This window comes from Brassica rapa, chromosome A03 (assembly GCF_000309985.2).
Source record: "Brassica rapa cultivar Chiifu-401-42 chromosome A03, CAAS_Brap_v3.01, whole genome shotgun sequence".
NCBI classification, from domain to species: Eukaryota; Viridiplantae; Streptophyta; class Magnoliopsida; order Brassicales; family Brassicaceae; genus Brassica; species Brassica rapa.
Genome location: NC_024797.2, coordinates 15,699,189 through 15,720,763, shown reverse-complemented (window position 1 = coordinate 15,720,763; position 21,575 = coordinate 15,699,189). Strand labels below are relative to the sequence as shown.

The 21,575-nt window shown below is 35.1% G+C and overlaps 6 protein-coding genes across 9 annotated transcripts; 3 read left to right on the top strand and 3 right to left on the bottom strand.

The window, feature by feature from the left end:
• Positions 1–1,181: 1,181 nt before the first annotated feature.
• Positions 1,182–2,620, bottom strand: LOC103859034 (60S ribosomal protein L23). The gene is made up of 4 exons (XM_009136515.3): positions 2,439–2,620; positions 1,608–1,892; positions 1,488–1,529; positions 1,182–1,402 (listed from the first exon to the last, which is right to left on the bottom strand). Exons 1-4 carry the CDS (start codon positions 2,449–2,451, stop codon positions 1,320–1,322), a joined length of 423 nt encoding a protein of 140 aa, XP_009134763.2. The 5' UTR covers positions 2,452–2,620; the 3' UTR covers positions 1,182–1,319.
• A 232-nt stretch (positions 2,621–2,852) lies between these two features.
• LOC103859033 (histone-lysine N-methyltransferase SUVR4) lies at positions 2,853–21,443 on the bottom strand. Of its 4 annotated transcripts, none has more exons than XM_033288436.1 (10): positions 21,433–21,443; positions 20,731–20,734; positions 6,028–7,356; positions 5,803–5,897; positions 3,952–5,576; positions 3,812–3,878; positions 3,678–3,728; positions 3,489–3,582; positions 3,240–3,296; positions 2,853–3,126 (listed from the first exon to the last, which is right to left on the bottom strand). In XM_033288436.1, exons 5-10 carry the CDS (start codon positions 5,541–5,543, stop codon positions 3,095–3,097), a joined length of 1,893 nt encoding a protein of 630 aa, XP_033144327.1. In that variant the 5' UTR covers positions 5,544–5,576; positions 5,803–5,897; positions 6,028–7,356; positions 20,731–20,734; positions 21,433–21,443; the 3' UTR covers positions 2,853–3,094. The 4 variants fall into 4 exon arrangements, 3 of the variants coding, with proteins under 3 accessions (XP_033144327.1, XP_009134762.1, XP_033144328.1); XM_009136514.3 differs by having other exon boundaries at positions 5,828–5,897; XR_004456669.1 differs by lacking the exons at positions 6,028–7,356; positions 20,731–20,734; positions 21,433–21,443 and having other exon boundaries at positions 3,674–3,728; positions 5,828–6,008.
• Positions 7,445–10,366, top strand: LOC103859027. The gene has a single exon (XM_009136509.3). It carries the CDS (start codon positions 8,946–8,948, stop codon positions 10,137–10,139), a length of 1,194 nt encoding a protein of 397 aa, XP_009134757.2. The 5' UTR covers positions 7,445–8,945; the 3' UTR covers positions 10,140–10,366.
• Positions 10,508–11,871, top strand: LOC103859028. The gene is made up of 2 exons (XM_009136510.3): positions 10,508–11,039; positions 11,195–11,871. Exons 1-2 carry the CDS (start codon positions 10,716–10,718, stop codon positions 11,678–11,680), a joined length of 810 nt encoding a protein of 269 aa, XP_009134758.1. The 5' UTR covers positions 10,508–10,715; the 3' UTR covers positions 11,681–11,871.
• On the bottom strand, positions 12,042–12,952 carry LOC103859029. The gene is made up of 2 exons (XM_009136511.3): positions 12,572–12,952; positions 12,042–12,499 (listed from the first exon to the last, which is right to left on the bottom strand). The coding sequence occupies exons 1-2, from the start codon at positions 12,640–12,642 to the stop codon at positions 12,280–12,282; spliced, it is 291 nt and encodes a 96-aa protein (XP_009134759.1). The 5' UTR covers positions 12,643–12,952; the 3' UTR covers positions 12,042–12,279.
• LOC103859030 (GDSL esterase/lipase LTL1) lies at positions 17,618–20,684 on the top strand. Its single transcript, XM_009136512.3, has 5 exons — positions 17,618–17,971; positions 18,069–18,196; positions 18,483–18,725; positions 19,274–19,526; positions 20,222–20,684. The coding sequence occupies exons 1-5, from the start codon at positions 17,731–17,733 to the stop codon at positions 20,455–20,457; spliced, it is 1,101 nt and encodes a 366-aa protein (XP_009134760.2). The 5' UTR covers positions 17,618–17,730; the 3' UTR covers positions 20,458–20,684.
• Positions 21,444–21,575: the final 132 nt, after the last annotated feature.

The window sequence follows — 21,575 nt, the reverse complement described above, 5'->3', positions numbered from 1 at the left end:
GGCTATGAGTAGATCATCAAGCAAATAAACTACCCAAAACTCCTTCTGGAATGATATCTATTGGGTTGGTTATGTAAGAAGTATTTAATATGATTGTGATATAAGCTCGAGCTCTGGTGACAAGTGGAAGTGTTTTTTGTGGATTCATCATTTTCCGCAACAGTCTCCGTAGTAAGAAAGAAAGATCTTGCATCCTCTAAAAGAAACTATCATTCGCCAAATGGTCGATTATACATTTCAAAGTTTATACGTTTCAGATCACAAAGAACGATTGAGTAATTACGGTCTCGGGTTATAATCTTTTTTTGTTTATTTGATATATATGTGTCACAAAAACATTTTATGATAAGTCTATTCCAATGTGAAGTATTAATGTGAAGTATTAGTACATAATTGTTAGTAGTTAACATTAGGCTAATGAATTTAATTGAATGATTGAACTATAGCAAAAGTTTGTCTTTTAAAAAGTATGTCTTGATGATTTTCCAAATAAATATTATCTTTGAGAAGTTAATACAACTATTTGGAGTGTATTCAAACAACAATTTGAAAGTATTTGATTTTAGTGAGGTTTTTACATGATTTCAAGTGAAATGAGAATTTATTGTGGTTTTTGTTGAACTATTCTAAACTTCCATCTAAAGTTATGAAATTTGAGTTTTTATTTGTAAACTAAGAAATTTCAAACAAAGACTCTAAAATGACTAAAAATTCTAAAATACACAATTTAAAATATATTCAATAACTATGGATTTTAAAATAGTTGATCAAATAACAAGCACAATGACACTATATTTTAAAGGAGTTTGAATCAGAGTGAATCACTGATATTAGTCTCCAGCTCTTTGGTTTAATACTGACCGTATGTAAGTTCGTTAGATTATACATACGCTTTAATTAAAAGTGTAGCACCTAATCTTTGATTGGTTTAGTGTTGCTAGTTGCTTACCACGAACTAGACCAAAGTAAGCTAGTCCACACATTTTTCTTTGATTGTATATTGATATTAATCACATTTGCCATCATTAAATAGTAAACAAAATCATAATAACTAGCAAGAAAATCCAAAATTTTATAGTTGCTAGTTGCTTACCAGTATAAGCGAACTAGACCAAAGTAAGCTAGTCCACACATTTTTCTTTGATTGTATATTGAAATTAATCACATTTGCCATCATTAAATAGTGAACAAAATCATTATAGCTGGCAAGAGAAACCAAAAATTTATAGAAACCAGAATCAAGATTAAGCATAACAAGTCTATGACAAAAACAAAGCATCCTCAACAGTGCAAGTTCAACAAGCACACAAAGATAGATTCTAAACGATAGCGTTTGCAGCACTAGCGATCCTTGGCCACAGGTCAGCACACTCCTTTCCGATTGGTCCAGTGATAGCAGATCCTATATACATTAGAAGAAGAAGAGATTCATTAGACTAAAGTCCTTAGTTAATTAGGTGTTTATTGCAAGATTATGAACTTCTTACCCTTCATTTCACCCTTGGGATTGACAATGACACCAGCATTATCTGCAAAACCACATACTTAAATTAGACGTGCACACTTCATATACAATTAAGAGGGAGACTATTCACAGAAATGCTAACCCTCGAAGTACATGAAGACACCATCCTTTCGGCGCCAAGGCTTCCTCTGCCTAACAATGACAGCAGGCAGAACCTTCTTACGGAGATCAGGTTTACCCTTCTTGACGGTAGCCATAACCATGTCACCAACACAGGCTGATGGCAGACGGTTGAGACGACCCTTGATACCTTTAACGGAGATGATGTAAAGGTTCTTGGCTCCGGTGTTGTCAGCACAGTTCACGGTGGCTGCCACTGGAAGACCCAGTGACATCCTGAACTTGTTACCAGAGGTTCCTCCTCTTCCTAAATAAACAAAATATTCACAGATGAGCAACAGAATAAATAAACACAAGCACCAGATATACGAGTAAGATCTCAAGATAATAATTAATGAGAAAGTTATTATACAAACAAAAGATCACAGATGAGTAGCACTAAAAATCAATCCAAGTTGTAGATGCATTGGTTATGATCTTAACATATGACTCATGACAAAGTTATGTTCGTAAGTCTCTCGTAATAAAAATCAAATAGGATTAAACAACAAATCGAAGCATAAGCATCATTTTCCGACAAAATGACCAAGAAGACAGGTGAACACGCATGCTAAACCCTATAAAGCAACACAAGTTCAGCTCCAAATGTTTTATATATCGGTAATAAGAGTTAATGATCTACAAAATGGAAAACGCATATTCAGCTCCATACACGACAATGAATCAATCATACTGAATCACACAAGTTACAATAAAAAAAAACAGGTGATGGGTTCTCTAGGGAAAACAAGAGGGGGTAAACAATAGATCTTCAATACGCTAGCACAAAGACAAGCTGGAAAGGGATTGTTACCTCGCTTCGACATGGTTGCAGAGTAGCAGCTCTCCTTCGGAAGAGTTTCGATGGCAGTGTAACAAGGTTTATATACGGTTATGCTAGGGTTTTCTTTGTGGTGCTGACCTGGATTTTGATGTTATTGGGCCCAAAAAACTTACCAATAAGCCCAATTATCCAGTACAATTTATTTCAACTTTTTTTTCCTTTTTCAAAATTTAAAACGTACAGTAAGTTACAATTTTTACAAGGAAAACTCTAATGATCAGATGGCATGCTTCAAAGTTGATTGTAACGATATAATTTAGTCTTCTAGTGCTTCCATTCACACACTTCATAATCTAGAACCAGGAATCATAACCAATTTATTTATATTAAGAAGGCCTAGTGTTTATATATTTGACATTGGCAATGAAATATGTAGAACAACCATTAGCTTATGAGTTTCTTTGGTTAGCAAACAAAAGTTACAAAAACTTTGTCATCTTACCACCAGACGAATATGTTCTGTTCAGTTCAGATCATTTTAACCTAAAGAAGAAAGTTTTTTCTAAGAGAAGAAATTTTGTGACCATTACAGTTCTTTGTTGGAGTTAAAGCAAGAAGCTCAGGATGGGATCAAAGTGCATGTCGTGGGTTATGTTTTCTAAATGTTATACTCTTACTAATCCTCCTCATTTCCGCTTTAATGGCACTGCTTTGGTATCTGCGTTTTACAAGATTTTGTGGTTGTTAGTAAAACATTAAACAGCTGAATCATATTCAGTTATCATAATGGGATCAAATTATTTGAAAAGTGACACTTGATGCCTGCCTAACCTGGTTGTTTTTTAGCATGAACAACCTTTCTTCTTTCTCCGGACTTGCCTCGTGATCCTGACACACATATCACCAGACGGAATAATTAGCCAAGACACTATGAACCAATGTACTTAGAATGTGACATTTTCGGATCTCTTACTAACAAGTTCTAACTTAGAATGTGTGAGCATATACTACTAAGGAAGCAAGCCAGCGCTCTGTCACAAAGATTTGAATATTGAAGGCAATGTGTAAATGATAACTGACCTATTGGCTTTTTGTCTCTGCATAACTCACTTCCGCAGTTACATCTAAATGCCTTCACAGGATGACTTTCATCACTGAAATCTATCATGTAATCCTGCGATTACAAACACAGGCTATTTATTTGTATGTGAATAACTCAAGAGTGGTTAACATAGAAGACGTGTTTGGTCCATCATGGTGCTTACTTACCCATGTCAGTTCTTCCATGGCCTTCACATCTCGAATGGTAAAAAAGGCAATCTACACACATGACCAAACCAAACTGTAACAATTGGTGCCTTGAGGAAGATTGAGGTTAGAGAAGGGAAAATGATAATACTTACATGGTAATAATGTCTGTCAGGAGTCTCTATCTGTACCGGAATATCGATCAAGTTTGCATCCCCACATCTGCATCAACAATAAAAGTTCAGACGAAGAAGGATGAACTCTCAAGAGAAGCACGTAGCACAAGGAGACTTACCTATGATTAACAAACCTAGCGACATTTCCACAGATTGTGGCGTCCAGGCAGAGAGCTTCTTCATCTTTCAAATCCTTTTCAGAACCCCAGTCTGCATCCAGAGTTACAGGATATGTATGCCGCTCACTACTAAGTCTTAGATTCCGCTCGTATAACTCCGTGTTGGTCAATATTTCACCGATGTATTCATAGACAAAGGTTCCTTTCGGCAAGTCTTTCAGTGGTCTAACACCCCATCCTTTCCCTTCCGAGGTAAAGTAAACCTGAAGTTGGCACCTAATCCCTCTCTGTACTACTCGGTTTCCACAGAGCATATCGCATCCACACTTTCTCCAGCATTCCTTAACGAACTTCCTGATCAAGTGCCCTTGGCATTTACCATGATCCCTCTCTAAAGGGCAGTCTTGGCAGTAAAATTTATTAAAGGTATCTGGTGCCTTTTTCATCTTAAGACAAGTGTCAAGAAACTCCTCCTTTAGCAACCCTTCTCTGGTGTACGCATACTCTCCGCTGGTTTCACGAGCACAAGCACATGGGAAGTCAGCTGAAAGACAGTCCCCCTTGCAGCTTGCGCAGCAATCGTCATCGGAGATCCGAGCTAAAGATACATGCACATAAGCACTTTGGTATACAATGTTGTGAGGGATGTAAGTGAAAGTCGGCAGTTTCTCAGTCCCAACATCATCAACCAGGGAGATCTCAACGCTCTCTGAGCCTTTGGTTATGTCATGGATAATGGTTTTATACTTCCTCTTGCGAACACCATTGCTAGTCTGTTGCTGTTTATGGGCTTCCTCAACGGACGAGCTTGAGGTTGCAAACCGGGTTTCATATATTGTTTTCAGAGTAGCAGGAGGGTTAACATTCTTCTCTCTATTGACATTAGATGAACCTTGGCTTAGATTCTTCAGAGTAGCACTAGGAGAAGGGTCAATGGGCTCAGCATTCTTCCCTCTATTGCCATTAAATGAACCTTGGCTTTGCTTCTTCAGAGTAGCACTAGGAGGAGAGTCAAGGACCACAGCATTCTTCTCCCTATTAGATGAACCTTGGCTTTGCTTCTTCAGAGTAAGACTATGAGAAGAGTCAAGAACCACATCATTCTTCCCTCTATTGCAATTAGATGAACCTTGGCTTTGCTTTTTCAGAGCAACACTAGGAAGAGGATGGTCAGTGCCCAAACTCAAAGCATTCTTCCCTCTGTTGACATAAGATGAAATTTTGGTCTGCTTCTTCAGAGCAGGACTAGGAGGAGAGTCAACGACATTGACCACAACATTCTTCCCTCTAATGCCAGTAGATGAACCTTCACTTTGTTTCTCGTTTCTCTTCACTCTATGCGAAGTTTCAATCCCCACAGCAGCACTCTTCCCTCTATTGTTGTTAGATGGAGTCTCATTTTCTTCATCAAGAGAGTAGATAGCATCGATCAATGCAGTGTAGTTATCAAGTCTGATGATACCCCAATTCTCACCGTTCTCTCTCAGCAGCTTCCTAAGCACAAGGAGAGTCTTCTCATCAGGAATCTTGAGCTCCCTTGTTTTCTCACAAGCTCTGCGCACCCTCTCGTCGTTGAGCAACATTGGTTGCATTTAAAGCAGATCACTTGCAGCGAAAACTGCAAACTTTTCACACAAACAAACAAACAAACAAAACAAATCAGTAAAGAAGTGAACTTTTTTTTTGTTGCTTAAACTAAAGATGTGAACTTTAAAACTTTCTTAGTTATCAGCAACCAAATCAAACTCTCACACACAAAAGTAAAAAAAAAAACTAAGAAGCTAGCGATTGCAATCACGAGCCGAATCGAATCAGAAAAATCACTGAGCAATTTCCAAAACAGGGAGATACCTAACGTAACTCGAAAGAACAATACCTCAGTGGTTGGTAACTTGGTACGGAGAGTCACTATTCACACGGAAGCCTTCTCCAAATCAGCGGGCTAACTACAATCACAATTGTGGAAGGTGTGAGTCGTGTGACAGTGATTGAGCATGCAGAGAGGTAGAATATCGAACAGTCTATGAAAGTTATAAAAAGAAATTAAATGATACTACTAATTACTTATTACTAAACTGTAATAAAGTTACTGGGAAATGCCCTAAATTGATTTTCTCGGAAAGATCCGATTCACTGCGGCTCGGGTAAATTGTTTTCCCCGCAAGAGAGAGAGAGAGACACTGTATTTATTGTCTATAGGCCCATTGACTTTTTTGACTGCGTAGGCCCGTTGACTTGAGAGGCAGACAACCCCAAGTTATGGGCTACTTCCGTCTCTGTAAATAATAGTTTTGGTCTTTAGAAAACATTAAGGGGGCTGTATTCTATTTTTTTTTTTTTTTTTGGCTCAACATCAACTTTTCATTTACCAATTGGGGGATTACATGATTTTTAACCACAAGGATTTCAACCACTTTTACATACAAAGTGATTCAGTACCATCAAAAGATCACTAGATTGGATCATAGACTACCGAATTTTATACTTTGATGTAATTAAACCCAGTGAGAACAAGCTCTGTCACAGACAAAGAGCTGTCTCTTCAACCCCTAACATTCTACCACACCAGTGAAAAACATAAGCCCGGATATTAGCTATTCCTAATCAAGATTAACCTAATAAAACCAAGTGCCAGTCACCAAGAGATATGAGTTCAGTACTTGGACCAACACCTCAACACCGAAGCGATGCATTCTTGACCGGAGTAGCTTCACCAGCGACCATGCCTCACTCCATCGCCAGCCAACGGAAACAATCCGTGCTGGGGAAAATAAAAGTCGGGCCTTGGCGGAAGCATCGAAACTGGTACAGTATTCAAGCTTCCAATGGTGTGGGCTCCGCTGTCGACAAGGTGGAGGAACCGCCGCCGACACTGGGAAGCTGAGCCTCACCGCGAACCAGCTACAGAACTCGCTTCATCAGCTGACCACTCTGACAAAACAAGGCTCTGCGTCACGCTGTTCCCGAGAACCGAGAAACATGACCATCTTCAGCTGCCGTCACGTCGATCCTCCGGCCTCTCACCGTCGCACGAGGCGGAAGATGCTCCCCACTGAGTCACGCGCCGCCGCCGAGGAAGAGAAGCCCTAGATCTGGAAAAAGGAAAACCCAGATCTGGTTCTCAATCCAGCCCTAAAAGCCGACCTTTCCACCTCTGTTGCTCCGTAGCCTCGCCGTTCTTCCAAAAAACGCCGATTGAACCCGTCTTTGTTCGATTGAAACTCGACGCAGCACCGACAGACTCAGAACAACATGCATATCGGCCATGGAGAAGTCAAACAGAAGAAAGGAAAGGCAAAAGGAAAAGGAGGAAGGGTTGAGAAGGACGACCTCCGGTACCGGCGAGCGCCGGACCGGAGTTAGGGTTTCAAGCTTTTAGTGGAGAGAGTTGAGAGAGAGAGAGTTCTTTTGGAACCCTTTTCTTTTTTATGTGACTTGTATTCTATTTTATGATTTTTTGAAGTCTATTGATTTTTGCTAAGTTTTCATTAGGATTTTAAGTGAATTTAAAATTTTAAGTAATTTTAACTAAACCACTCTAAAGACTATACAAGTTTAAACTTCATCCAGATATTTTCATATAAATATAAAATCCTAAAATTCATGACTTATTTTGTTTAATAACATCCAACTTTGAATTAAATATCGAATAGCAAATTCAATAACACTGAATTTTTTATTTAAAATTTTTGTTTAAATAACAGTCATTTTAATACGAATTACTTCATTTTTTCAACTGAATCTTTTTTTTTTTTTTAAACTTTGTCGTATTGGGTTAAAAGTTGGATTCAGTGAGACTGAAACAACACTTTACAGTCGGTCAAAATCACATTGGGTTGATTTTCATAATTTGCAATAAAAACAAGAACTTGATTCTCAAAGGTTGGACATCAGTGAAACCTACATCATCTATTCTCTAATCTGAATCAGCCGTTATTCATTTCACAAGATGGAGTTACAAAGGAGTCATTTTCTGTTGAGATCGAAGGAAATGACATTGTTTTGAAATGTCAAAAGCTTAATAGTTCATTGCACTGTAATTAAGCGCCATTTCCCATCTGTATCACGAAACTGTGATCAATACATTAATCAACATGTATATCCTCATACATTGTTATGAGTTTTGAGGAAATTTTAGAAGAATCATAATAGGTTCTCTCAATTTGTTTACTAACTAATAGACTTCTTTATACACAAATACTATTTTACTTAATAGTATATGAGCAGTCCCGAAGCTTCAAGCTTTCTCATCCGATATTTTGATGAAAGATCATGTACTTCAGCATCATAAGAATTGGAATTCAGTATGGAAAAGAGACATAGCAATATTCAACCTAACTATTTAAGCCACTTAAATTTGTGATATATGTATAATATTTAAGCTGCTATGGTTGTGACAATTGTTATTTATTACCTAGCTTGTTACCAACAACACCATTTGAAAATTTTATTTGAATTTTCCTAACATGAAATAACGTAAAATAAAGAAACCAAAAGGCTAATTAAAAGCCAAGCAAGGGATATGTATAAAAAATATAATTTCTTCATGAAAATAAATAAATTACACAGAAGATAAAAAAGAGCTTGAAGATAACAAAAACTTCCCTATTATTACGTAAATATGGTTAATTCGTTACGACAGAAACTTCTTTTCCTTTGACTAGATCTTTTGTTTTTTCATTACAACATGTCAAACCTGTTCTTAAAGTCTCCAACTGTTGTTATAACCACCTTTCCGTTGAAGACAGCTTGTAAAAACAAACCAACGGTCGAGTTCTTATCATGTCTAAAAACAACCATCTCCTTCCTCATCTCACGCTTCCTCTTCCCCTTCCTTTTTATTCTCCTTCTCAAATCTCTTCTCAACTGATTCGCATAATCATTCACGAGATACAAGTGAAAAAAAAAACGAGAAAGGTTTACCTTTCTTGACTCCCACGTTTCTCGCGAAACGTTAAACGAATCCATTTAGATTTTTTTTTTCTTAGAAAACAATGGTCCGGCAAAAATTCGCATGTCCTGTTCTCGAAATCAACTTAATCTCAGCGCAAGACCTATCCCTCGTTTCGAAAAACATGAAAACATACTCCGTCGCGTGGATCAACACCGACCCGATGCGTAAACTCACGACCCGTGTCGACCAAGCAAACCGATCTAACCCAATATGGAACGAGAAGTTCGTGTTCCGCGTCAACGACAAGACCCTCCAAGCTGACGTGTCAGCTATTGTGATAGAGATTTACGCAGCGGCTTGGTCTAAAGACGCGCTCGTCGGGACCGTGAACGTTCTTCTAAGCGATCTCTTTGCTCCTTGGTCTGGCTTCGGCGACGGCGACGACGGTGGCGGCGGGAATAACAACATGAGGCTCGTGACGCTTCAGATCCGTCGTCCTTCGGGGAGGCTTCAAGGGTTTTTACGGTTAGGCGTTGCGCTTCTTGACGGTGGTCAACGGAGTATGCCGTTATCGTCAGAGGTTAACGATGTGAAGAGAGATGGTCAAGATGGTGTGAAGATGATGCATCGTCGTACGAATAGCGATCTGACGGATTTAACGACGTCGACGAATGACTACGGTGTGAAAACTGGCGTTGTCACCGGCGGGGGAAGAGTTTCCGGCGGCAATAACGGTGGAGGAGGTGGAGGAGGAGGAGGAGGAGGGAGTGTTGTGGTCGGTGTGGATAGTATGGTGAACGGTTCGTATTGTAACTCAGATATTGGACCGTCGGCGTCTGTGGTTGCGGCTGCGATTGCGCAGGGGCTTTACAATAGACAGAAAACAGCGGTTAAAGCGGTTGCGGTGAAGGAGGACCCGAGTTCGATTCTCGAAGGGAAGACGGAAGGGATGGAGCTTAGAGTTGAGAGGTGGAGAGCCGAGAAAAAAGTTGCGGGTGGAGCGGTTGAAGCGGTTGAAACGTCTACATCGAGTGATGATTCTAGCGGGAAAGGTGGGGGTGGAAGGAGGCCGAGGAGGAGGAGGAGAAAGGAGAAAGAGAGGCGGAGGAGATCAAGAGAGGGAGAAGGTAAGAAAGGGTTGTTTTCATGTTTTGGGAATGTGTTTGGATGTGAGATTTCGATTACCTGCGGCGGTGGAGGAGGAGACAGCACTAAGAAGAAGAGGCGTAAGAACAAGAATAAAGTAGCAAACCTTAGTGCTGTAGACGAAACGTTTAGTCATTCCGCGGCTTGAGAATTGGTGGTGTTAAACGTTTGGTTTATTGATAAAACACTATTAAAATTTGGAAGATAATGTGGCAAAACGTATGAATAAAAGCTCCTTTTACATTCTTGGTGTAAGCGTTTAGTCAATTCTGCGGCTTGACAGAGTCTTATACATGTAAACGTTTGGTTGTGATGGGCTAAATTGCAAATTTGAAAGTATGAGGTCAAACTTATGAATAAAACTTCCTTTACATATTCCTGGTGTAAACGTTTGGTTTGATCGGTTTATTGTTATAATTATGTTGGTACAGCAGAAAAATAAAGTAAAATACAATTCGGTTTTGATTATCCGGTTTAATAATGGAAAACCTGAACCGTTCTTCTCTCTATGATAAACCTCTCGATTATCAAGTTTGGTTTAATCTGGTTTCCATCTCCATCACCTCTATTGAACTCGGTTTGGGTAATTGCTGGTTTGATCTGGTTTTCATATCAATCACCTCGATTGAACTCGGTTTGGTTCATTTCTGGTTTACATCTCCATCACTGTTGCTCTTCAGAAACGAGCGATTAACAGCTAATGTGGAGTGGATGAAGATCAACTATGGCGGCGAATCTGCTCCATCTTCACCTATCTTCTCCTTCTTCTTCCTCACGTCTAGCTGCTTCCGTCAGACGCAGATACTCTACTCTGAATTGCGAGATTGATCTCTGGAGAAGCTTCTTTATCCGTAGCTCCGTCGTATGCCGCGCTTCTCGCGGTGGACGGTTCAGATTCAAAGATGAGCTCTTTGACGACGGAGGTTTCACTGGATTTGATTTTGGTTACAGAAAGAAGAAGAGACCGTGGTGGTGGCTAGACGATGATGATGATGACGACGACGATGATTTGATGAGTGACGATGAAGATTGGAGTATGGTCTTTGAGGTATTGCTTCTTCTTCTTAGTACGATGATCAACACTCAGTGTCGGTTTCATTACAAAAGTTTCTCACTTTCGATGTGTAATACTTTGTTTTAGGTGTTTAGTGACGGTTTCATTACAAAAGTTTCTCACTTTCGATGTGTAATGGATTGTTTCAGGTGTTCAGGACGTTAAGCTGGATGCTTGCGCCCATAGGCATGTCTTTGCTTCTTGGAACAGACTCAAACGCGGGTTTAATGGCGTTAGCAGTTCCTCTAGTGCAGTCCGTGATGTCACTTGTGTTTAGTAAGGTCTTGAGCAGGCCAAGTGTTGTTAGACCTATAGAAAGAAGCAGAAGAGGAACGTTTTCGAGAACTAGAAAAGCTAGGCAAGCGAAGAACATGGGTGGTGGTAGTGTGGATAAGGGAGGATACAAGTCATGGATGGTAGGAGATGCTGGAGATAACAGCACAGGTTCTAGGTATGGTGGTTGGGATGATCTAGAGAAATATGAGATTCCTTCAAACGAGAATGTTCGTCCAGAGCAACAGTTTAAGAGAAGAAATAGTAGTCGAAGGTGGAGAGTTAAGGAGAAGCCATTGCTCTTGAGGATGCTATTTGCTACTTTCCCCTTTTTGAGTTCATGGACCAAGTTGTTATTTTGAGCCCTTTATAGCTTGAAGAAGTCCTAAAGGTTAGCTTTCATTCATCTTGGAACTTAGAATACATGTCTTAGTTGTGATAACAACACATATTCTGTAAGTTGTTAAATATATGCCTGTCAGAGATTTGTGCTTATATCAATATAAAAGTGTAATGGTTCTTGTTTATACAGCCTAAGTAGCATATTAATTTATCTTTTTAGTCAGCACCAATAGTTGATGATGGAGTACCATATGCTGCTACTAAAATTTAGTATATGTGAGATTTGGGAGTACATCCTCTTCTCCTTATATAGTCAGGGAGCAATACTGCTAAGAATATATGCTTTCACATTTATTTATTGCACATGTTATATTATATTACTCAAAGGGTTGTTTTGTTTTTTTAGTTATATGAATTTTAAACTGAAAGGGCACATGCCAGTTCATTGTTCTACAACCAACAAAGAAGTCACATTTGAAAACATAATCTAGGGGCTTTGTACATATCCTAAGCATTGTCTTCTTGGTTTCTCTTATATACTTTATTGTCTGGACATAGAATCTTATATGCTTCCTGGTGATAAAGACTAAACCCAAAACTAGATCATAAGTAGGAAAAATTATAGAGAAGTAGGAGGATCGAACTTGTAGTGCTTGTCAATGAATAGAGATACGTCCCAAGTGCAGCTAAGTCCCTTGGGGATGATCACAAAGTCTCCTGCACCAAACTCTACAAACTCTGATGACCCTTTTTGATACACCTTCACTTTTCCTTTCACCAAATAGCATGTCTCTCTTTCTTCAAACACCAATGCATATTTCCCCGGCTGACAAGACCATCTGTAGAAATTCATCATGTTATACCAGTAACATGAGGGATAGAAACAGAGCATGTGCATGTTTGATACTTACTTAGGCCATGACATTACTCCAAGTTCAGCTAACTTTATGCTAGAAGGGTTGTGTTCGATTACGATATTCATTTTCGAAGAGGGTACAAAGATGTTTTAATGCTATTTAGGTGGAACGGAGAGAAAGGAAGATATGAAGAAAGTAGGTTGAGTAGTTGCTCTGCATGTGTAGAGATATATATATAAACAGGTATGGGTAAAGTAACTTCTTATTTTGTCCCTTGTATTTAAAGGGATAATAGGAAAGTTGAATCTTTAAGTAAGCACTTTGACTCAGAATGGTTACAAAACAAAGTCAATAGATACATCCATCAAGCTGCGTTTTTAAGATATCCCTTATATATTAATTGAAGAACATTTGAAAAAATGTAACCTCAATTTTGTATTAATTAAAAGAGGCCCCAATGCATAGGTGGCACTCAATTAGATAGTCAATTACATTCAATTGAAAAATAAGTAGGTCCACATTCGATTTTTATATGTTGTTAGATACATAAGTTGGTCAAACTATATGATATAATGATATGATATGATATTTTCTTTCCTTAAATAAACCTACGGAATTACCATAAATGACTAATATATATATGACAATTAATGAGTTTAATAATAAAGATTTGATAACAATGTATATCTCCTCCATCATTTTTTGTTTAATTTTATATTATTAAAATAAATTAAACAATCAAATTAGCTATAAAAATAAAATTTAGATTTTTTCGTATATGTCATATTTTGAATTTTTAAAAACGACAATAAATGACTAAAACTATTAAAATTATTATGTTAAAAATTAATGATCAATGGTTTAACATTTTTATTATAAGAAGATACACATGATTTTAAAACCATATGAGTAAAAAATATCATTTAATAATAAAATAAATATATATATATATATATATATTAAACACTATATACCATAAGATTACATAAATATTTTAATATTAAAACTTTCAATGAATTTTTAAGAACATTTATAAATTATAAACTTATTAAAGATTTCAGATTGAAAATTTTGTTATCGATGATTTAAATATTTTGTTATAAAACGATATGAACGATCATAGAACCGTATGATTATAAATTATTATTTAATAAATAACTATACAAAATATACTATTCCTAGAAAAATAGGTTGGTCCATCTTAACTTATATTACACTTTTTATTAAACTGACTATCGAATTGATAAATAACGTACCAAAAATTGTTTTGCACTTTCCTTAAATAAAAGCTACGATACCTAATATGATTAACGTATATGTGAAAATTAATTATAATGAATAATAAATATTTGATAACAATTTTTGTATCTTAGTTCTTTTTTTAATTTTATATTATTAAAATATATTTAAAAATCACATTAAATATATAATAAAAAATTTATAATTTTTCTTATATGTTATATTTTGAATTTTTAAAACGTCTATAAATTATTAGAAATTTGAAGATCCCCACTCAGAAAATTTTGTGATCAATAGATTATTTTTTTTGTCATAATAAGTTACAAATGATCATAAAATTGTATTAATATGAACTTTTATTTAATATTATAAGAAGATACACATTATTTTAAAACCATATGAGTAAAAAATATCATTTAATAATAAAACATATATATTTATATATATATAGATTATACTATATACCATAAGATTACATAAATATTTTAATATTAAAACTTTCAATGAATTTTCAAAAACATTTATAAATTATAAACTTATTAAAGATTTCACATTGAAAATTTTGTTATCGATGATTTAAATATTCAGTTATAAAATGATATGAATGATCATAGAACTGTATGATTATAAATTCTCATTTAATAAATGACTATATAAAATATATTATTCTTAGAAAAATAGGTTGGTCCATCTTGACTTACATTATATTTTTTATTAAACTAACTATCGAATTGATAAATAATCTACCAAAATTTTTTTTGCATTTTCCTTAATTAGAAGCTACGAAATTACCTAATATGATTAACGTATATATGAAAATTAATTATTATGAATAATAAATATTTGATAACAATTTTGGTATCTTAGTTCTTTTTTTTTAATTTTATATTATTGAAAGATATTAAAAAATCACATTAAATATATAATAAAAACATTTATATTTTTTCTTATATGTTATATTTGAATTTTTCAAAACGTCTATATATTATTAGAAATTTGAATTTCCCACTCTGAAAATTTTGTGATCAATAGATTATTTTTTTGTTATAATAAGTTAAAAATGATCATAAAATATAACGCATATGAATTTTTATTTAATAAATATTCAAACTAAATAATATATATATATATATATATATATAAACACTAATGATTTAAAGCAACAAGATTGGCTGATCAATTTAGTCGTCCAGTTGAAATCTTTCAAAAGTATGTGAAAGACTAAAGTCAAAGTAAATATGGATTTAAAATAGTAGTTATATTTTACTAACCAAATACCAAAAAAAAACGAACCGAACCGAAACCAACCCGATATCCGGATTGAACACCCGTAATCCAAATGAAGCCAAACTACTGTTTCATTCTCCAAAATATAACAAAAATAATAACTTAATCCCGTGCAAGGCGCGGGTCTTATCCTAGTCTTTCTATAAAGTATATAATATTACAAACCTCTGGTTTGCTACTCTTCTTTGTCTTATCAGTTAATCTAATTAAGATTGTTTCTCTAGAAGGAAAAATGCTTGTTAAGTTCGGCTTTATACAACAAGTAATAGATGCTTCTTCTCTGAAGACTGTTATTCTATCCTCAGAAAATTTATCAGTTTCGAGAATGTTTGACTGATTCTTAAGTGGAAGGTACGCGATAAATCGGGACATTGATTGGTGTAGCCCACCTATAGTTTGGCTGCTTCCTCCAACTGGCTCTGGTTGGTTGATTGCTTGTTTTGTTCTAGTATGTCATGTGCATGTGAGGTTTAGTACTTTAGTGTGTATACTTCTTACTATATATCTATACGTATACGTTCACATCTTTAGAGAGACTCATATCCTTTGAATGCTAGTATTTGCAATCTTCTTTCAGATAAGAGTAATATGAACAACTAGGTAAAGAGTGTAGTTAGGTTCAGGATGAAACAAAATCACCATGTGAACACCCTAATGAATTTGGAAAACAGTGTCCTGCTTATGATTTGGTCTGATCATTCACACGTTGAAAACCTTTCTTCTTGTTTCTTTAGTATTGACACTGAACATTATCCAATACTCCACTTGCTCCTACCAAAGGGATTAGTAAATGCCTGTCGGGTTGACTGGTAACATATCAAACCATCAGAAGACCATCCTGAAGGAAACCGGTATGAGAATGAGAGGGAAAACAAATGGATCAAGCAGCCATAAGTAGACCACAAGCTGTGTTTGATTTGTTTATATGTTGATTTATTTCCACTTCCTTTAGCTCTATAATAGACGTTTCACATTTTAAGAAGTCCCAAAGCTTGTGTACTCTCACATCATATGTGACCTACGCATAAATTAGTACTGATTTCATGAAAATAAGTATGTATTATTTTCTCTGGTCTTAGTATATGCTTTTGACCTCAATGCTTCATGTATTTGAAAATAGTTTAGGTATCGTAATTTTCATGATCTATGTTGTTGATTTTTCCTCAAAATTTAACCCAAGTGAATATATGTCATTACACAAAGAAAGTGTGGTCGGTCCATCATCCATGGCAACACAAGTTATCAAGTACAACATGACAGAAGGACGTCTTGTGCGTTTTGAGCAAGAGAGCCCACCATTGTTTCTTACAAAAGATAAGCCCACTCTAGTAAAATACTCATAGCCATATAACATATACACAACCAACAGTAACCGGAGATAACCAATGTGATAATATGTGTATGTATAAAACAATTAAGTATTGTAACTTATACTTCATCCATTTCATTATAAATGTAGCGTAAGATTTTTGCATTAAAAAGATTAAATGTTCTATTTTACTTCTATTTAATATATGATTTTATTTGATTTTATTAATTAGTGAACTAAGAGTAAGGGTGAAAAATAAAAAAACATTTAATATTTGCATTGAAAATATAAAAAATATTTATAAAACAAATTTTAAAAACTAAAACGACACTTAATATAAAATAGAGAAGGTAAACCAAGTAGCAAAATTGACATTTAACAAGTTCGTCTCCCCGGGATTTGTAAATTGCATTGATAAATGAATTTTGGGCTTGTAATTACTAATTAGTCGTTTAAGTCTCCTTATCTTTCTTTATTTTGATTTTATTATCATAAATTCGACCGTCAATATTACTGTATAGTTTTTTTTTTAAATAATAATAAATTGATTATCCTTTTCATCTTTAGGGTAAGTAAAAGAAGTAATAAATAGCCGGAAAAGGTTGTTTGGAGGGAAAATTTAACTCTCTCTATTTAAATGCATGCTTTCTTCAAAAATAATTAAACAGGATGCAGTTGGAGAGGGTAGCTTCATCATGTCATGGTAATTTAAGACGTGAACTGGTTGAGTTGGTATACTTAATTTCCCTTATACGGTTATACCTCTCTCTCCAATAATTTATCTATACTAGCCTACACTCTTGTATGCTAAGTTATCTATAAGATATTTCACATATTAAGCAAATTAAGTATAGTTGGACATATGGATAGTTATACAATATACAATAGTTTCATTTGAGACCGATCCAGTCGGCAGTCGCAGCATCTTGTTATGAGAGTAGGGTAAGCACAACAATAAAAAGAATCATAACTCTTCTAACATAGTAGTTTCACACATATGTTGTCAAAATCCACACCAATCAGTTTTCATTGGATGCAAATACACAACCATTTCAAAATTTACTTATCCATTGTAGACAATGCATGAGAACAGTATATATCACATTCAAAATAATTCCATTTTAGGAGAGGAAGCAATGGTACCAGTTCTAACATTTATTACATCAAAACAAGAACTAGACCAATCTTAATGGTCTATAAGTTGGCAGCCTCTATTAATGTCTCTCTCATCTTAAAACTCACACAACCAAAATAAATATACACATATACGTTACTTATTGAACCTAGCTACACACGCATTGTCAGTGACTGAGACTATATAACACTCTCCATATGCTCTCATATTATTCGTCACCTAGTCCCATCTCTCTCCGTAACTATGGATATCAATTATTCACCGTTAGGGTTTCTCATTTCACTCTTCTTCATTGTTACTTTTCTTGCACCACAAGTCAAATCTAGGGCTTTCTTTGTCTTTGGTGACTCTCTCGTCGACAATGGAAACAATGATTACCTTGTCACCACTGCTCGCGCCGACAATTACCCGTACGGTATCGATTATCCGACCCGTCGACCCACCGGTCGTTTCTCTAACGGCCTTAACATCCCTGACATTATCAGTAAGTATATGTAACTCTAGAACGATCTACTTTTTTTTTTTGGACAAAAGAACGTTTACTATCTTTAACGATGGTTTAATGGTTTAATCTCTACTAGGTGAGGCTTTAGGCATGCCATCTACTTTGCCGTACCTTAGCCCGCAGCTGACCGGAGAAAATCTTCTCGTCGGTGCTAATTTCGCCTCCGCCGGTATTGGAATCCTCAACGACACTGGAATTCAATTTGTAAGCAACTTCAAGAATTCTTCAGCTAATGCATTAAGTACCACATAATTTAAGGCATTAAATATTCCATCCTTTCATAACATATATTTTTATAATATTTGAAAAATATACATTTTTATGTTTTCTATCCATTTTTATTAGTTACTAATGATATTGTAAAAAAATGTATTTATTGACTTACTAAATTATAAAAAAAAATAGATAGTGTAAAAAATAATGCATTTATAAGTCAAAATTTGTTAAATTGCTGTCGTTCAACTCATTCTTGAATATGTTTGTTTGGCAGGTAAACATAATTAGAATATCTAAGCAGTTCGAATACTTCGAACAGTACCAGCAACGAGTGAGCGCATTGATCGGACCAGAAGCTACACAACAGCTAGTTAACCAAGCTCTTGTCTTAATCACACTCGGTGGCAACGATTTCGTCAACAACTATTATCTCATTCCTTTTTCAGCTCGTTCTCGCCAATTCGCGTTACCCGACTACGTTGTTTATCTCATTTCTGAATACGGAAAGATCCTTAGGGTAAGCACTAAGCACACACAAAAACATAACTTATAACCAGCTCTTCTAATTTATTTTCACGTGATAAACTGAGTTATAAAGTGTGCCATATAGTAATATTTGGTGACTTACACGAAACTAGCTAAAATCATGGAATCTTGATACTTGTACCAATTAGCTTATTAAATTGTTGTCTCGGTACATGACATTGCCTCTACTAAACACGGCTGGTCTTGGACATATGAAAATAAAACATTGATCTATGACTTTCAAAAAATTTAAAAATATTTTACATAAACTTAGATCTTCAAATTTGTAAAAGACAGTTTTATTAGTTTTATTAATTTTATTAAATTGTTTATAACTCCTAAACGTTACTAAATTGCCTGGTCATGCCACTAAGTGACCACTCAATATTTATTTCGCTATATGACCATGTATATAATGTCATCATCTTGAAAAGAGGAAACATAACTTCTTTTAGAAATATACGTACTAATAATTTACTCTTTTTCAGAATGCATGATTGAGTATTTACTTACTTTTTTATGTCTTTCATATTGATAAAGAAACTCTACGAGTTGGGTGCAAGACGGGTTCTAGTAACCGGAACTGGTGCGATGGGATGTGCACCTGCGGAACTGGCTCAGCATAGCCGCAATGGTGAATGCTATGGTGCCCTCCAAACAGCAGCCGCTTTGTTCAATCCGCGATTAGTTGATTTGATCGCATCAGTCAATGCTGAGATTGGCCAGGAAGTTTTTGTAGCAGCTAATGCCTATCAAATGAATATGGATTATCTATCTAACCCAGAACAATTCGGTAATTATAACTCATCTCTTATTAACTTTTTAGTAGCAATTAATTAGGAGTATATGTTTAAAATAAGTATTTGCGATATTTATCGAAAGATAAGTAACAATTTAATCAAAAATTTGACCAGTGGGGTTGGGTCAAGCTGGTCTGGATATAATGATATAAGCACATAATTAAACCAAGGACCACTTTCCTGTAGTAGTGATAGTAAGAGTAGTAATGTTTGATTGTATGCGTACGAAAAATTAATAAATGAGCATGACCACTCTGTAGGACTATTTTTCCATACATGTTATCACATTTATATGGTATAAAAACTGATTTTACTTCACATTTTACATAAAAGGTACTAAGTAGATATAATAATCACTACTGATGTGTCGGTTTGTATACATAATCGCTAACATTTTCGTATAATTTTTTTAAATAACGGGAATGTCTGGTCTTTAAATAGTTTCATTTTGCATAAATGTATACACACAAAAACTTCATAGTATTTGAGTTTTATATATTATGTGTTATGTACATTACATAGTAGTCTCGAATTAAGACATATAATAAATGCTTATTTCAACTACCATCAATACTTTTGTATGTACAGTTTTTAATATGTTTGAGTGAGATTGTAAAACAAAATTTTTACCATCTGTAATTAGTAAATATATACACTTTGATTTGAATAGTTACATGTATGTGTGTAGGGTTTGTGACATCAAAGGTGGCATGTTGTGGACAAGGACCGTACAATGGCATAGGACTATGCACACCAATCTCGAACTTATGTCCAAACAGAGATTTGTATGCGTTTTGGGATGCGTTTCATCCGACAGAGAAAGCTAATAGGATTATTGTTAATCAGATCCTCACTGGTTCCTCCAAGTACATGCACCCTATGAACCTCAGTACCGTCATGCTCTTGGATTCTTCTAGAATATAATCTGTAACTTATTTCATTTAGATGTCAAGGTCTTGCCTTTTGCAGTTTGCATTGTTGGTTAATTAATAGACTTTCTTATCGGTGATGTGGTTTGATGTTACTGCTTGTTGTACCTTGATAAGCTTAGTTTAGTCTTTCAAATTATGTGTGCCAATTATAATGTAATAGTTGGAGTTATTGTTATTATGTTATATAGTTTTCTTCTCTACTCGAGATGATTGATTCAACTTTTTTTTCTCTCGAAATGATTGATTTAACTTATATATAAACTACGAGTCTACAAGATATGGTCTGGTTATAAATGTTACTCCATGTGCCATCAACTTTTATTTTTGTTTGTTCTACTATGAGACATTAGTTTTAACCTTTTATATATCAACTATGAGCAATTACTCTTATAGTGTTTTCTTTTTCCAGAAATTAGACGACAACCTAACTAAAACAATTTAATTTGACGTTAGTTAAGTAATTTATATAGATGGATAAATTGAGCAAGCATATTAAGAACTGCGGAGCAAGGAGAGTCACAATTTAACTCTTACGTTATACACAAAATTATCTAAATACTATATATATATACAGCTGCAATATGCTACGATAATGATCAAATGTTTATGTACTTTACAGCGAAAATTCTTGTCGCCATACATTACTGTGTTAATGAATCATTAAATATGTGAAGGAGGAAAAGAGTACAAAAGGAGTTTTGTTGAGGCATTTCGCAGATACTGAAATGTGAATAATAATAAAGGAATTGCCGAATTGATTTCTAGTTGGTGAAGTGGGTGAAAATTGTATGTCCATTGCTTATAAACTATAAAATATAATATATTTATATTATCACTATTGACATTAGTTTGATAGACCCTAGCTAACAATTTAAAAAATTATACATTCATTTTCTAAAGTACCAAACTTAATTATCACAATCGGATAAAATTGTTTAAGAAACCATTACAAACTCAGCTTGTGGACTCTGAGAGAAACTAAGAGCTAGACATACGGAATAGTAGTGTAGACGCATTTTTTATGCTTAATTTGCTTAAGCGTGACTTCTATGCTCCTTGATGATATTTATTTTAATATCCTAGGACATATGGATTTGATAAAGATCTTAT